Below are 17,634 nucleotides of genomic sequence, written 5' to 3'. Positions count from 1 at the left end.
GGGCGGGATCCTGCGAGGCAGCAGCGGCAGCGGTGGTCTCCCCGGCCGCACCCCTTCCCGACACGGGGGGGGGGGGGGGGGGGAACCTCCAGTGCCTCGAAGACCCGCGGGACTGAGGAGCCGGCGCGACGGGCAGCGTGAGCGCGGAGCCCGTCCAGCCGCCCGGCCCCAGCCTAGCGGGCGGGCCACGGAGGCGGCGGCCATGGCCAAGACGGAGAAGCGCAGCCTGGACGACTTCTTTGCCAAGAGGGACAAGAAGAAGAAGGAGCAGAGCGGCCGGGCGGCCAGGAAGGATGAAGATGAGTGGAAAGAATTTGAGCAGAAAAAGGAGGATTATAGTGGCCTTGGGGTTCAGGCGATGCAAATAAGTGAAAAGGAAGAAGAAGATAATGAAAAAAGAGAAGATCCAAGTGACAATTGGGAAGAAGGAGGAGGTTGTGGTGGTAGTATAGAAAAATCTTCAAGGAGTCGGGCAGTAGCACAGTGGGTTAAGCGCACGCGGCACAAAGCGCAAGGACCGGCCTAAGGATCCGGGTTCGAGCCCCCGGCTCCCCACCTGCAGGGGAGTCCCTTCACAGGCGGTGAAGCAGGTCTGCAGGTGTCTGTCTTTCTCTCCTCCCCTCTGTCTTCCCCTCCTCTCTCCATTTATCTCTGTCCTATCCAATGACAACAACAACAATAAAAACAAGGGCAACAAAAAGAAAATAAATAAATATTTTTTAAAAAGAAGAAAAAGAAAAATTTTCAGGTCCCTGGAATAAAACAGCTCCGGTACAAGCACCTCCTACTCCAGTAGTTGTTACAGAGACCCGGGAACCGGCAATGACTAGTGGTGTGTATAGGCCTCATGGGGCCAGGTTAACTACAAGGAAAGCGCCACAAAGACCACCAGAAATATACAGCGACACACAGTTCCCATCCCTCCAGGCCACTGCCAAGCATGTAGAAAGCCAGGACAGGTACTTAAAATGAATGCCAACTGGAGTTAAGTGACCACATATGGCACATACACATCTTTTTAAAGGGACTTTAAGTAAATAAAATGGAAAGAAATACAAATGACATCAGATGGAAATATTTTCTTGGGGTGACTTTTAAAGTGAATCCCTGTCTTTGCCTCTTGGAGAGGACAGCTGGCTTGAATTTAATCCTCCACTTGGACTTGCTCCTCTGCTCTTTCCTATAAAATAAGGGGCCTCTGGGGGACAGTGATTCATCACCACACTCAGTTCTGTTTGTCTGATCTACTTCCATAAAATAGAAGTGAGAAATCACTGAATAATAATTAAAACTCTTGAATGAAAATGGTTTCCTTATTTATGCATAAAGCAAGAATTATTTGTCTGATTTGCTGAAGCAAATAAGTCTTAGAAGAAAACACAAAGTCATCAGACAGCTTTTAGATTTTCCTGTTGTATTTAAGTTCCTGAAATCGGTCTACACTTTGTAGGTTTGCTACCACAAAACAGGAGTGTTGAATTTCAGTCTTGTGTGCTTTCTATTCAGCTAAAGCCTTAAAATGGTTTGATAAGGATTTTCTTTACCGGTTTTCCCCGTCTGGCCTTCCCTCAAGATGATTCTTCTATGGGTAGATTTTTTTTTTTAATTCTAGGAAAAAATATTTTCAAAACAACCCTAGTAGGCAAAATGTTTACTGATTACATTTCTTTTCCCTTAGGGGGTGGGATCGACCTTTGGATTTTTTGCATTGGATCGACCTTCTCGTGGTGCATCCCGTGAGTCCCCATTCATTGGGGGAACTGATGATCCTTCCTAGCCGACTGAATCCACATGGATCCCAGTCACTTTCAAAGCCAGCAACAAGCAGCTCAACCTGACACTGTTGACTGGCTACGGAAGAAGGGCAAACGCTAGAAGAAGAAGGGCTAAAGAAATGGAGAAGAGCTTTGAAGTAGTAAGGTACAAAAATAGAGGTAGGGTTGAGGCTTCAAAAAACCAGGCCCTTAAACTTCAGCCAGACAACCAATATGCTGTGCTTGAAAATCAGAAAAGCAGCCACACACGGTACAATTAAGGAATGAATGGTCTTTGTTAGTCCCTCTAAGGTAACGAGGCCACAGCTACCCACCACCAACAGCCATTCATCATCTGATCTGTGCAGGATCTACAGCAGCTGACGCAGACCACTCAATCTAAGTGATCGATCCCATTGCACTGTGGAAGTTTACAGTGTCGCAACTGCTCATGTACATTGGATTTAGGGGAATTTCGTTGTTATATCAATTTGAGAACTAGGTTCTGCAGTGTTCTTGCATAATTACTTTGCAAATTCAAAACCTGCAGCCAGTGGTCATTTCAAAAATCTTTTTATGTTCCGATACTGAGCCTTCAGAAGGGAAGGGTTGACTACCTCAGATTTGCTGCACTCATTGTGGACTTCTTGTGGATCACAACTTCTGGATAAGAAGGTTACTGCTATTACTAAGTGGCAGGTGTGAAACTTGAAACCAGCTCTACTGGATTCCTATCAGAAATCCTACAGAATGTCAGCCTTGTAGGTTCTGATCAGGAAGTGATCAGGAAGTGTGGGGCACAGGACAGGTTAATTAAGGCCACTCAAATCTTCGGTCTTTAACAGCAGATCAGAACCTACATGGTGGGTTGTAGTTGTGTTAGACTTCCTGGAACATGCCGCTCAAAAGTACTGATGTGTTAAGATAATTTGTGTAGGGCTGTGATTTCTAATTTGAATTTTGAGTTGTATTCTGAGGTGACTACAAACTTGGATTTGCCAAGTGAGAAAGGGGGTGGGGGGAGGGTGGGGAAAAATCTAATTTCTTTAGTTTTTTTTTTTTTTTTCTGGGGGGCAGGGTAGTGTTTTCCTTGTGTTCCACATTATGGCCTTTCCGCTTTGACTTGGAATAAGTTCTTTGACAGAGTGAGCATATTGCTTGGTTGATTGAATAACCGGAAATAGAAATTTGGGTTGCAAAATGTCTGGTGACTTTACCAATCCCCAGAGTGGAAGCAAATAGCCTTTTGTCAGGGGCAGTGGATGCAGGGGGCTCTACTTCCAGTGCTGCTAAGACCTTGAGTCAGGTCTAAATTGTAGTAAGCTGCAGTGGAAAGTGTACCGTGTTTGCTTCGGCCAAGGGAATTACTGACATGTCTATGAAACAAAAACCACGAGCAGAACTTCACCCTAAATCTCGTTTTGAGTTTCTTACAGCTCACACACTCTTTGACAGGGTTTTCAGATACTCTGCCCAGAATTGTGTTGTGTTAAACATACTATAGATGCAGTGTAGCTCTGTTACCAACTTCGCACTGTGTCTTTGCCTCACATTTGAAGAGCTGGGGGCAAAAGAAAGATGGTGTAGCATTTGTGTTTTTAAAAACTACACATAAAATATCCAGTAATGTTTAATACTTAACAAGGAGTCAAGGGAGTTACCCAGGCTTGCTGAAAAATTAAGACAGTCTGGAAATTTACTAGTTTTCTGTCTTTGGTTAAAGTATTTGCAAGTGGTACGTAACCACTTGATGCAAGTCTGGCTGATTCTCGGTTAAACTGAAGATCTCACTTGAGAAGCAAAAATCCCAACAAATAACCTTTTGGACCGTGAGCCACACGTTGCCCCTGAAAAGCGCATGTTTAGCAAAGGCTTGAGGAATGAACTGGAATGAGTATGTGGAAGTGTTATTTAATGGCATAGCGTACTAGACATCTGAAGGCCTGTAGCAGATTTAAAATTCCGACTTGTTAAAACTTTTTAAAGGATTGTGAAATTTTCAAAATGCATATGAATCAGGTTTTAATATACTGGATAATGGGTGGATGCGGCTGTCCATTGTACCATTTCTTTCTCTGAATTTTTGGGCATGGTTTGGCAGTGCAAGAACTCTGTAACATTAACAAATCCTATAAAATAAATACACACACAAAAAAAGATTGGTATATTGCACCAAAGTAAAAGATTCTGGGATGGGTGAGGGGAAGAGTACAGGTCCAAAAAGGATGACAGAGAACCTAGTGGGGGTTGTATTGTTATGTGGAAAACTGAGAAATGTTATGCATGTACAAACTATTATATTTACTGTCAAATGTAAAACATCAATCCCCCAATAAAGAAATTAAAATAAATAAATAAATAAATTTTAAAAAATTAAAAAACAAAAAGAGGGGCTGAGTGGTAACGCACTGGAGTAAGCACACCAGGTTAAGTGCATATAGTGTGAAATGCAAGGATCCGAGTTCGAGCCCCCGGCTCCCCACCTGCAAGGGGGTCACTTCACAAGTGGTGAAGCAGGTCTGCAGGTGTCTATCTTTCTCTCCCCCTCTCTGTCTTCCCCTCCTCTCTCCATTTCTCTCTGTCCTATCCAACCACAACAATAACAGCAACAACAACAACAATGGAAAAAGGATGGCCTCCAGGAGCACTGGATTCATAATATAGGCACCCCGAGCCCCAGAAATAACCCTGGAGGCAAAAAAAAAGAGAGACGTGGGCAGGGAGATTCACACCCCACCAGGCTCGTCCTTCCCACTCAGTCATGGCTTCTGCAGTGTAAAGGTTAGCAGCTGACTCCCGAGTGCCTACCTGCTGCTGCAAAACAGACACATTCCTTGCCCCCACAGAAGTGAGGAGCCCAGAGCAAAGTACTATACTAGCACAAACAGACGTGTCTTCACTGCAAACATTGTCATGGATGGCAAAAAGAGCACTGCTTGAGGTAGTGTCCATCTTGACGTAGCTCCCAGGTCACTTCCCAACTCAGCCAGCCTGGGCTCTTGGGTGAGTGATGAACCACTCAACTCTGAAGGTCAGATTTTTCATTTGTGAAATAAACATGACCACAAGAAGATGGCATTTCACATCGGTTAGAATAAACTGCATCAGAATGACTGGAAACAGATGTTGGCAAGGATGTGGAGAAAAAGGAACTCTGCTCCACTGTTGGCGGGAATGCAGACTGGTGCAGCCCCTGTGGAGACCTGTATGCCCTCAAACAAACCAAATGCAACTTGCAGGGGCCAGGCAGTGGCACACCTGGTTGAGCGCACACATTACAGTGTGCCAGGACTCAGGTTCAAGCCCCTAGTCCCCACCTGCAGGGGGAAAGCTTCACGAGTGCTGACGCAGGGCTGCAGGCATCTCTCTGTCTCTCTCCCTCTCAATTTCTGACAGTCTCTATCCAATAAATAAAAAGATAATAAAAGGGAGTCGGTGGTAGCGCAGCGGGTTAAGTGCACGTGGCGCAAAGCACAAGGGCCGGCGTAAGGATCCCGGGTTGAGCCCTGGTTCCCCACCTGTAGGAGAGTCGCTTCACAAGTGGTGAAGCAGGTCTGCAGGTGTCTGTCTTTCGCTCCCTCTCTCTGTCTTCCCCTCCTCTCTCCATTAACTCTCTGTTCTATCCAACAACTACGACATCAACAACAACAACAAACAATAACTACAACAATAAAACAAGGGCAACAAAAGGGAATAAATAAAATATGAATATATATAAGATAATAAAAATTAAAAAAATATATTTTAAAAATGCAATTTGCTTATGACCCAGAAATCCCGCTCCTAAGCATATATCCAGAGGATTTGGAAACACTTATTTAAAAGGATATATGTGGGGGCCAGGTGGTGGCACACCTGGTTGAGCACACACATTACAGTGCGCAAGGACCCAGGTTCAAGCCCCTGGTCCCCACCTGCAGGGGAAAAGCTTCACGAGTAGTGAAGCAGGGCTGCAGGTGTCTCTCTGTCTGTTTCTTTCTCTATCTTCCCCTCCCCCCATCAAGTTCTCTCTGTCTCTACCCAATAATAAAATATTTTTTTTTAAAAAGGAGATATGTGGGCTGGGGAGACAGCATAATGGTTCTGCAAAAAAAAAAAAAAAAAACCTCCCATGACTGAGGTTCTGAACCCCCAGGTTGAACCCTCAGCACCACCATCAGCGAGAGCTGAGAAGGGCTCTGCTCTCAGTAGGCATGTGTGTATCTGTCTGTCTAGCCATCTCTCATTAAAATAAAATAAATGAAAAAATTTAAGTTTATAATAAAGAAATAAAAGGATATATGCACCTCTATATTCACAGCTGCATGATTCCCAGTAACAAAAATACTGAAACAACCTAAATAGCCATCAACAAACTATAAAGTCACTGCTCCTGGTGGCCAATTTTTCCTCTTTTTTACTTCTTACTTTTTTTCTGAATAGAACACAATAGAGAGATATCAAGAGAGAAGGGGAAGACAGAGGGTGTGGAGAAATATAGACACCTGCAGAAAGATCTGCTTCACCATTTGTGAAGCAACCCCCCTGCAGGTGGGTTTCAGGGGCTCGAACCCAGGTCCCTGCACTTGGTGATATGTGTGCTTCACTCAGTGTGCCACCACCTAGCCTCCAACAAACTTGTAGATTTGAGATGGAATACTACTCAGTCATTAAAAATGATGGCATCTTGGGCCAGAGAAATAATTCTCCAGGTATGACTTGTGCCTTGCCATTCGTGCAGCTCATGCCTGAGCCCAGGCACCACACAGGAAATGCTATGGCACCCGAGGAGGCTTCGGTGCTGTGGTGTCTGCCCCTTTCTGTCTCTCTCCTTCTGACTCTTATTCTGACTACCTGAATGATGAAGACAGGAACAGTGAAATCACACAAGTGTGAGACTCTGGCTCTGCCAAAAATAAAGGTGACACGATGCCTTTAGGGATAAAGTGAATGGCTTTTGAGGTAACTGTGTTAAATGAAATTAAGTAAAAAGGTAGCGGAGCTGGGGGTGTCACAGTAGCTAGAGTACTGGACTTGGGGGGGTTGGGTTCCCAAGTTCAATTCCCAGTATCACATGCACTGGAGTGATGTTCTGGTTCTCTCTTGTGTTGATAAACAAGTCTTGAAAAAATAAACGGTGAAAGACAACTACCAGATGGTTTCATTAGAATGTGCAATATAAATAACTGAAACAAGGAAACTGGCAAAAAAAAAAAAAAAAAAGAAAGAAAAGAAAAAGACAACAGAACTCTTCAACTCTGTGAAAACTGGTAGTTACTGGAGGGAGAGAAGGGCTGGGAAGAATGACTAGAGGTATCTTTGGGGCAGTGAAGTGAGTCTCAAACATGTGGAGAGGCGAAGCATGTTTTCAGGTGTCTATCTTTCTCTCTCTTTTTAAAAAAACATTTTAATTAATTTATTATTATATAGAGACAGAGAGAAATTGAGAGGGAAGGGAGAGATCGAGAGGAAGGACACCTGCAGCCCTGCTTCACTACTCATGAAGCTTTCCCCATGCAGGTGGGGACCAGGGACTTGAACCTAGGTCCCTGTGCACTTAATGTGAGCGCTTAACCAGGTGCGCCACCACCTGGACCCCGCTCTCCCTTTTTATCTCCGTTCCCCTCTCAATTTCTCTCGGTCCTGTCAAAAATAACAAGAAAGGGGGGGGATAGAAAAAATGGCTGCCAGTGGTAATAATAAATAATAATAAATCAAATAAATCAGGTTCCTCGAGAGACCACAGCAAGAAGCAAGTGAAATAGTAGACATCTCTACTAGACTTGGGGGGAGCTGACAGGGATAAGCAGGAAAGTGCAAGGTGTCAACTCTAGGGAACAGAAAAGGTTGGGAGAGAGAAAAAACGAAATCAGAATGGTCACCAGTGTGTCTGCAGACTTGGTAACATAAATGGTCAGGAAGGATGGAAAGGGGGCACTTTCTATACTGAGAGGCCCACTGCTAGGCCCTGCAACACAGAAAGAACCAGCAGTATCAACTGTCTGGAGAACTGGAGGCAAATGCCAACAGAAACAACCAAGAAGGTGGATAGCTGAGTGGGAGGAAGCCTGAACTTGCTTTTGCTCCATCATAAGTCTTGGAGAGCCACTTCACCTGGAGCCAGGAGTCGGCAACCTTATATAGGGCGTGCACGAAGAACGCTGTCTCAATCTCCATTTATTGAGAGAAGGACTAGATCACTACTCGCCATTCTGTGTTCTGCTGGGATGAACCCCGGGCCCGGCTCATGCCGGGAAAGCACTCTACCGCTGAGCTGGTTCCCAGGCCCTACACTTCCAGATGGCTGGAAGATAAAACAGCTGCTGGGAGGGGTTTACTGGGTAGAGTGCATTCCTCCTATACACGAGGCCTTGCTCCATTCCTGGCACTGCATATGCCAGAGTGGTGTTCTGGTCTCTCTCTCTCCTTTTCTTAAATATATAAATCATTGTTGTTGTTTTTTTTTTTTTTTTAAAAAAAGCATAAAACTCAAATCACTTCCTGACACTTGGAAATTCCATGAGACTCACAGTTCCATCCCCACTAACTGCTGAGTGAGGCAGCCACGGCCCTGGGGCACAGAGGGCCTACAGCAGACTTGGTGGCAGCAAAGGCCACGCTGCACAGCTGCCATGGGGACGACTCGGGCTCAAACACTGATTATCTGACCCTTGACAGAAACAGCCAGCTGCCTCCCCCACACACAGCTCTCATAGATACCCAGTGATCAAAGAAGTCAGTCACCGTGTCAACAGGAAGCGTGGAGTGAGGGAAACTAGGCCAATGTTCCGTGAGGCTGGGGAAACTGATGAGTGCAACATAAAATTCAAACACAGAAGAATATGGTGGCTAAAAAAATCAAAGGTAGGGAGTCGGACGGTAGCGCGGCAGGTTAAACGCAGGTGGCGCAAAGCACAAGGACCGCATAAGAATCCCGGTTCGAAGTCTGGAGAACTCTCCGAAGGCTAGAAATGGACCTACCCTATGACCCTGCAATTCCTCTCCTGGGGATAGATCCTAAGGAACCCAACATATCCATCCCAAAAGATCTGTGGACACATATGTTCTTGGCAGCACAATTTGTAATAGCCAAAACCTGGAAGCAACCCCGGTGTCCAACAACAGATGAGTGGCTGAGCAAGTTGTGGTCTAGATACACAATGGAATACTACTCAGCTGTAAAAAATGGTGACTTCACCGTTTTCAGCCGATCTTGGATAGACCTTGAAAAATTCATGTTATGTGAAATAAGTCAGAAACAGAAGGATGAATATGGGATGATCTCACTCTCAGGCAGAAGTTAAAAAACAAGATCAGAAACGAAAACACAAGTGGAACCTGAAATGGAATTTTCTTATCGCACCAAAGTAAAAGACTCTGGGGTGGATGGGTGGGTGGGGAGAATACAGGTCCATGAAGGATGATGAATGACATAGTGGGGGTTGTATTGTTAAATGGGAAACTGGGGAATGTCATGCATGAACAAACTATTGTATTTACTGTTGAATGTAAAACATTAGTTCCCCAATAAAGAAATAAATTTAAAAAAAGAAGAAGAATCCAGGTTCGAGCCCCCGGCTCCCCACCTGCAGGGGGTCTCTTCCCAGGCGGTGAAGCAGGTCTGCAAGTGTCTGTCTTTCTTTCCCCCTCTCTGTCTTCCCCTCCTCTCTCCATTTCTCTCTGTCCTATCCAACAACGACAACATCAATAACAACAATAATAACTACAACAATAAAACAAGGGCAACAAAAAGGAATAAGTAAATAAATAAAAATTAATTAAAAATCAAAGGTAAACGAGAGGGCCAAATCAAGTGCATACTATTACAATAGGAAGCAAGGGACGAGAAAGTGGAAATGATTTAAAAAAAAAGGAAAAGGGAGTCAGGCGGTATAGCACAGTGGGTTAAGCCTACGTGGCACAGAGCATAAGGACCGGTGTAAGGATGCCAGTTCCAGCCCCAGGCTCCCCACCCGCAGGGGAGTCGCTTCACAGGCAGTGAAGCAGGTCTGCAGGTGTCTATCTTTCTCTCCCCCTCTCTGTCTTCCCCTCCTCTCTCCATTTCTCTCTGTCCTAGCCAACAACAATGACATCAATAACAACATCAATAACTACAACAACAATAAAAAAAAAACGACTTTGCACCAAAGTAAAAGACTCTGGGATGGATGGGGGGGGTTACAGGCCCAAGAAGGATGACAGAGGACCTAGTGGGGGTTGTATTGTTATGTGGAAAACTGAGAAATGTCATGCATGTACAAACTATTGTATTTACTGTCAAATGTAAACTATTAATCCCCCAATAAAGAAATTAAAATAAATTTTTTAAAAAAGGGCAACAAAAGGGAAAATAAATTTTAAAAAAGGAAGGAAGGAAAAGTGGGACAGTCTGTTCATATCAACTTGTAGATTCAATGAAATCCAACATGAAAACCCATGAGATGCCCTTCCAGGGTGGAGCTATGGCCACTTCGCCTCCAGAAGTTGGCTCTCCCTGGGAAAAAACAAACATCACAACAAAATAATACAGTGAATTTCTTCAGAGTACAACTGAGGTTTCTGGTAAAGAAAAGAACGTCACTACCTGAAGGTGGGTGACTGTGCCTGGACAGCCAGCGCAGGAGGCGAGGGAGAGAAGATTCAGGCAGAAAGAAAGCATAGTGTGGCCGCCATGTTTGCTATCGCTTTGGATGCACACGGTGTTTAAAGGGCCTGCACAGAACCGCTCAGTCACCTAGCTCAGGACTGGCATTTAGAAGTTACAGGCTCAGGGGGTCGGGCGGTAGCGCAGCGGGTTAAGCGCAGGTGGCGCAAAGCGCAAGGATCCGCGTAAGGATCCCGGTTCGAGTCCCCCGCTCCCCACCTGCAGGGGAGTTGCTTCACGGGCGGTGAAGCAGATCTGCAGGTGTCTATCTCCCGCCCCCCCCCCCGCGTCTTCCCCTGCCTATCCAACAACGAACGACATCAACAACAATAATAACGACATCAACAATAATAACCACAACAAGGCTACAACAACAAGGGCAACAAAGGGCGAAAAATGGCCTCCAGGAGCAGTGGATTCATGATGCAGGCACTGAGCCCCAGCAATAACCCTGGAGGCAACAAAAAAAAAAAAAAAAAAAGAGGAAGAACAAGTTACAGGCTCCTGAGCAAATCCGGGGGATTGTTCAGAGGCGCCAGTGAGTGAACACTAGCCCCTTGTGGCATCAAGGATGTCTACTAAACTCTAAGATGTGTCCCAGATACCATAGAAACCCTGATGATCAGGGTCCCCCCGCCCTGAAGGCAAGAAAAGTGACTCTGACATCATAGAAGAGTTCCTACTTTCAGGAATCAGTCTGGAAAGTTAAGGAGGTCTGGGATGTCTCCCTCTCACTCCTCAAGACTAGGGCTCTGTTTACAGGACAGCAGGTGTCTAATAAAATATCACTTATTTAAAGCTCCTTCCCTCCTTCTGCAAAGCACCTACAAAGCAGAACCCAGCACCACCTGTGACCAAAACCAGAAACCAAAACAGACGAGGAAACTAGGAAAATGCTGGTTCTGCAAAACCAGGGTAAGGGCCAGAAACCTAATGGTGCAAACCCACAAGAGCCATCAGAGAAATAATTTAGGAAATATGTTGTCGGGAAATTTGAACAAATACAGACAAAGCTCTCGACTTAATATGGAGAAGGGGCTTAAGAAAGAAATCAAGGTGGGGGAGATAGCATAATGGTTCCATGGGCCCAAGTTCAATCCCCTGAACCACCATAAACCAGAGCTGAGTAGTGCTCTGATAAAAATAAATAAGGGGGCCAGGCAGTGGAGCAGCAGGGTAAGCACACATGGCACAAAGCGCAAGGATTGACGTAAGGATCCCAGTTCCAGCCCCCAGCTTCCCACCTACAGGGGGGTCGCTTCACAAATGGTGAAGCAGGTCTGCAGGTGTCTATCTTTCTCTCCCCCTCTCTGTCTTCCCCTCCTCTCTCCATTTCTTTCTGTCCTATCCAAAAACAACGACAGCAATAACAGAAATATCAATAACAACAAGGGCAACAAAATGGGAAAAATGGTCTCCAGGAGCAGTGGATTCATAGTGCAGGTACCAAGCCCCAGCAAAAACCCTGGAGGCAATAAATAAATAAGAAGCTGATAAAATCAAAGAGTCACTTGGTAGGAAAATGGAAAACTTGAAAACAGTTACAACAACAATTTTTTAAAAAGGCGACAAAAGGTAAAATAAATAAATAAAAAATAAATAAATACATTTTAAAAAGAAAAGAAAAGAAAAGAAAAGAAAAGAAAAGAAAAGCTAATTAGGAAACCAGGCAGTGGCACACCTAGCTAAGCGCAAGGACTGAGGTTCAAGCCCCGGTCCCCACCTGCAAGGGGAAAGCTTCACGAGTGGTGAAGCAGATGCCTCTTTCTAGCTCTTTCCCTCTCTATCCCCCTCCCCTCTAAGTTTCTCTCTGTATCTATCTAGTAAAATAAATAAAAATTAAATTAAATTTTAAAATAAAAGAATGGGGAGTCGGGCGGTAGCGCAGCGGGTTAAGTGCACGTGGCGCAAAGCGCAAGAACCGGCATAAGGATCCCGGTTCGAGCCCCCGGCTCCCCACCCGCAGGGGAGTCGCTTCACAGGCGGTGAAGCAGGTCTGCAGGTGTCTTTCTCTCCCCCTCTGTCTTCCCCTCCTCTCTCAATTTCTCTCTGTCCTATCCAACAACAACAATAACCACAACAATAAAACAACAAGGGCAACAAAAGGGAAAATAAATAAAGTTTAAAATAAAATAAAATAAAATAAAATAAAATAATGGGTAGCGGATGTCCAAGCAAAGAATGGTGAGACAAGAATGATATAAAGGCTCACATGTACTTATATTGGTCTGATTAGAAATGATTTATATAGAACTTTAATGTATAACACATCTCTACAATACAGTCCTCTATGTGGCTTTTTATTTTAGTTAATTAATTATTTATCTAATTTACCAGAGCACTGCTCAGCTCTGGCTTATGGTGGTGCGGGGGATTGAACCTGGGACTTTGGAACCTCAAGCATGAGAGTCTCTGCGTAACCATAGTGCTTGAGAGTCCGATGCTTTATCCACTGCACCACCTCCTGGACCAAGTAACCATAATGCTATCTACCCCTGCCCGCTCCAGGTAGTTATAATTTTTTATTATCTTTATTTATTTGAAAAAAACAGTCAGAAATTAAGAGGGGAGAGATAGAAAGGAAGAGAGACAGAGAGACACCTGCAGCCCTGCTTCACCATTTATGAAGCTTTCCCCCTGCAGGTGGGGACCGGGGTCCTTACGCATTGCAATGTGTGCACTTAACCAGGTGCACCCCCACCTGGCCCCTTCTATGTATTTTGAAATGATGTCATTTTTCTCCCCAGTTCTTTTTAATCTTTCTCATCATTTTTCTGTTTTGTTTTGTTTTCCTCGTCCTTACCACAAATCCTTGAGGCTCTTTAGTTTGGTCTCGTGTTACGATGGCGTCTGTCTGTCACCAAATGGCCTGGGTTTCACTGAAAGGCAACTACTGCGTGGCTGCACTCAAATTTGCACTAGAAAGAATGGAAACCGGCGCTCTCTGGCTCCCTCCCAGTCAGCTCTGTGCCCACTGCTCTTCGCCTGCTCCCTTTTCCCCAGAAGCTGCACTGCGCCTCGAACATGTGGATCTGAACACTGGTAACTAGTTAAAGGACTCACAGCCCCATGCCACATGGCTAGCCAGTGGTATCCCTTTGCTTGTTCTGCTACCTCAGTGCCATGTACCTGCGTAACTCGTGTTGTAATAAACCTCCCGCTTGTTACCCACCACCACCCAAAAAACCTTTAGTCCATGAGGTGGCGCAGTGGCTAAAGCACAGGGCTCTCAAGCATGAGGTCCCGAGTTCCATCCCTGGCAGCACATGTACCGGAATGTGTCTCATTCTTCCCCTCCCCGCCCCCACTCTGCCTATTTTCTCCATAAATAGATAAATTTTTTAAAAATCAACAAAACTTTAAAAAATAACTGAAACAGGGGGCCAGGTGGTGGTGCACCTGGTTAAGCGCACACATTACCACGCACAAGGACCCAGGTTCAAGCCCCAGCTCCCCACCCGTAGGAGGGAAGCTTCATTTGTGGGTGAAGCGAATACTGCACATATTGGCCTTTTTTTTTTTTTTTTTTTTTTTTGCCTCCAGGGTTATCGCTGGGGCTCGGTGCCTGCACCACGAATCCCCTGCTCCCGGAGGCCATTTCTTCCATTCTTGTTCTTGCTATTATTGTTGTTGTGTTGGTGCTGCCATTGTTGTTGACTAGGAGAGAAATGGAGAGAGGAGGGGAAGACAGAGAGGGGGAGGGAAAGACAGACACCTGCAGACCTCAGTGAAGCGACTCCCCTGCAGGTGGGAAGCGGGGGTCTCCAACCGAGATCCTTACACTAGTCCTTGTGCTTTGCACCACCTGCGCTTATCCCGCTGCGCTACCGCCTGACTCCCTCTGCTTTATATCTTAACTCTTCTTTCAGCCAGCAGGTTCCAGATGCTACCATGATGCCAACTGGACTTCCCTGGGCAGACGACACCACCAATGTGTCCTGGATCCCTGCTTCCCCAGAGCCCTGCCCCATTAGGGAAAGAGAGAGGCAGGCTGGGAGTATGGATCCACCTGCCAACGCCCATATTCAGCGGGGAAGCAATGACAGAAGCCAGACCTTCCACCTTCTGCATCCCATAATGACCCTGGGTCCATGCTCCCAGAGGGATAGAGAGTGGGAAAGCTATCAGGGGAGGGGGTGGGATAGGGAGTTCTGCTGGTGGGAACTGTGTGGAGTTGTACCTCTCTTATCCTATGGTTTTGCCGGTGTTTCCTTTTTATAAATGAAATGAAATGAAATGAACATAGTAGGGATCCAGAACATAACTCACCCTGTATATTGCACTTGACTTTGCACAAAGACCTGGGTTCGGGCCCCCAGAAGCCACATGCAAGTATCTGCCCAGGGGAAGCTTCCTGAATGAAGTGATGCTATGCTGCCTGTCCTCTTCTCCGTGTGTCTCTCCCTTCCTGTCTCTTACCTTCTAAGGACAGAAACCAAGAGTCCATTGGAAGCAGTGGAATTGTACAGCCAAAACCAAGATGCAAAAGGAACCCGGTTAATCCAAACTACAAAAAGGATAAAGTTCACAATGTCACGTCTGCCTTAGCGAGTGAGACTCAGACCAAAATAATGAAAGCGATTCACAAATTCTACTATGGTAAAAAAAAAAAAAAAAAAAAGACGGGAGTCGGGTGGTGGCACAGTGGGTTAAGCGCATGTGGCGCAAGCACAAGGACCGGCGTAAGGATCCCGGTTCGAACCCCCGGCTCCCCACCTGCTGGGGAGTCGCTTCCCAGGCGGTGAAGCAGGTCTGCAGGTGTCTATCTTTCTCTCCCCTTCTCTGTCTTCCCCTCCTCTCTCCATTTCTCTCTGTCCTATCCAACAACAACAAAGACATCAATAACCACAACAAGGGCAGCAAAAGGGAAAATAAATAAATATTAAAAAAAAAAAAAAGACAAAGGGATGCAGAGGAAAGCTTAAGGAAAAGCAAATGACTCCTATGTTTTGGCTCAAAAAAACCCTGCTACTTCTTACAAATTAGGTTAGCTGGGGTAAGGGCAGGGGTAGATAGCATGACAGCTCTGCAAAGAGACTCTCATGCCTGAGGCTCCAAAGTCCCAGGTTCAATCCCCTGTACCACCATCAGCCAGAGCTGAACAGTGCTCTGGTTAAAAAAAAAAAATTGGGAGTCCGGTGGTAGCGAAGCCGGTTAAGCACACATGCATGAAGGGCAACGACTGGCCTAAGGATCCCGGTTCGAGCCCCCGGCTCCCCACCTGCAGGGGAGTCGCTTCCCAGGCGGGCGGTGAAGCAGGTCTGCAGGTGTCTGTCTTTCTCTCCCCCTCTCCGTCTTCCCCTCCTCTCTCCATTTTTCTCTGCCCTATGCAACAACGACGACATCAATAAAAACAATGATAATAACTACAACAATAAAACAATGGCAACAAAAGGGAATAAATAAATATCAAAAAAAATTTTAAGTTAGCTGGCGGGGGCACACACAGTACTATGCACAAGGACTGGGGTTCGAGCCCCCACTCCCCCACCTGTAGGGGGTGCTTTAGTAGCGGTGAAGCAGGTCTCCAGGTGTCTCTCTCGCTCTATCTCCCCTCCCCTCTCAACTTCTCTCTTTCCTATAGAATAAAATAAAATAAAATCAGTGAATGAATGAATTTAAAAATAAATAAAGTGGGGAATCGGGCGGTAGCGCAGCGGGTTAAGCGCAGATGGCATAAAGCACAAGGACCCGCGTAAGGATCCCGGTTCGAGCCCCCGGCTCCCCACCTGCAGGGGAGTCGCTTCACGGGCCAGGCAGCAGGTCTGCAGGTGTCTGTCTTTCTCGCCCCCTCTCTGTCTTCCCCTCCTCTCTCCATTTCTCTCTGTCCTAGCCAACAACGACGACATCAATAACAACAGCAATAATTACTACAACAAAAAAGAGCAACAAAAGGGAAAATAGAAAAATCTTTGAAAAAAATTTAAATAAATAAATCAAGTTTTCCCGTTAGCATTTTCATCGCATTTACTACAGACTGATGCATGCACGTCGGAGAGGGCCAGGGAGCGAGCAGGAGCGAAGCAGAGCAGCAGTGGGCAGCGGAGACACTGGAGCACACGCACACACGCGCACACACACGCACACACTCACACGCACACACACGCACACACGGACACACACACGCTGCCCAGGCCTGCTCCACCGCCAGCCACCTCCACGCCAGCACCGGCCTCAGTAAAGGAACGCGCATGAAAGCATTCAGCATTCTTCCTTCCTGAACAAGCGCTAAGCCGCGAGCCAGCAAAAGCTACAGATCGGACCCGTGAAGCCGAAGCCGCCCGGGCTGCAGGGCCGACCCCGCGCTCCACCAGACGCGGGGACCGTGACTGCGAGGGACCGGGAAGCCGGAAGCACGGCGCCTGGGGAGGGCGCGGACGTTGCCTCGCGGCCCCGCACCCCGCTCAGAAAGTGTGGACGGACCGACGGACCGAGGGCGCGGCCGGGGGCTCTCACCCACTCTGCCAGCGGGCGTCCGCGGAGGCCGGCTGCTTACTGGGGCTCTGCGGCTCTCTGAGGCGCGCGGGTCTTCCGCCCCCCCCCCCCCCCCCCCGGTAACGGAGGTCGGGGTGCAGTGGTGTGGGAATGGCGGCACGGGAGCCATACTGGCTCTGGGAAGCCCTGCGCTCATCAGAGGGCCGGCACACGCTGCTTTGTGCCCAGGGAGGAGGCTGTCCCACAAGGAGAGTCCGGGGGCATCTCCGGAGTGGGGTCCCGGGGAATTCCTTCCCAGCATACTGCCCTCGGCTTGGTACACCTCAACACAGCCTCCGGGCTGGCCGCTGGGAAGGTTCTAGAAAGAGAAGGTTGGGCCTACAGCCGCCACTGCTGTGCGGCGCGCAAGTGCCGCCCACCGGCGGCGGCAGCCTCGTGACAGCCGCGATAAAAAAGGCGCCAAGCGCACGCTAGCCGTTGGGACTACTTTGTTGCCTGTGCTGCTGGGACTACTTTGCTGGGTGCGCTGCGGCACGACTTCCGCGCGGCACGTGCACAAACCGCCATTCCCGCACTTTTTTCTCAGGGCAGGGGGGAGTCGTGAGTCCCGAGCAAAGGACGCCACCTGGACACGGGGGGCGGGGAGCATTCGGGATGCGTAGGGTGGAGCTATCGCGGGAAGGCACATCCAACGCGCGAGCGTACACACTGCACAGACACGTGTGGTAGAAGGCTGCGCGGAAGGAACTCAGTCGCAGTAGGGAGTCCTGCGACCGCGCGGAGGGAGCCGCCAGGTTATAAATCGGCGCCCCACCGCACGCT

At 47.2% G+C, this 17,634-nt stretch overlaps 1 protein-coding gene across 2 annotated transcripts; it reads left to right on the top strand.

The window, feature by feature from the left end:
* The first annotated feature begins 202 nt into the window (after positions 1 to 202).
* LOC103124168 (protein CDV3 homolog) lies at positions 203 to 2,035 on the top strand. 2 transcript variants are annotated; one of them, XM_060183451.1, is made up of 3 exons: positions 203 to 446; positions 731 to 959; positions 1,882 to 2,035. In XM_060183451.1, the coding sequence occupies exons 1-3, from the start codon at positions 203 to 205 to the stop codon at positions 2,033 to 2,035; spliced, it is 627 nt and encodes a 208-aa protein (XP_060039434.1). The 2 variants fall into 2 exon arrangements, with proteins under 2 accessions (XP_060039434.1, XP_060039435.1); XM_060183452.1 differs by lacking the exon at positions 1,882 to 2,035 and having other exon boundaries at positions 731 to 1,062.
* Positions 2,036 to 17,634: the final 15,599 nt, after the last annotated feature.

This window comes from Erinaceus europaeus, chromosome X (genome assembly GCF_950295315.1).
Source record: "Erinaceus europaeus chromosome X, mEriEur2.1, whole genome shotgun sequence".
NCBI lineage: Eukaryota > Metazoa > Chordata > Mammalia > Eulipotyphla > Erinaceidae > Erinaceus > Erinaceus europaeus.
This window is presented reverse-complemented; position numbering and strand designations above follow the sequence as displayed.

Bases quoted from the DNA above. Each gene is read 5' to 3' on its own strand.
- LOC103124168 (XM_060183451.1), top strand. From the start codon at position 203: ATGGCCAAGACGGAGAAGCGCAGCCTGGACGACTTCTTTGCCAAGAGG. The intron at 447-730 runs GTATAGAAAAAT...TTTAAAAAGAAG, and splicing joins AGGAGGAGGTTGTGGTGGTA to AAAAAGAAAAATTTTCAGGT. The intron at 960-1,881 runs GTACTTAAAATG...CGCTAGAAGAAG, and splicing joins CATGTAGAAAGCCAGGACAG to AAGGGCTAAAGAAATGGAGA.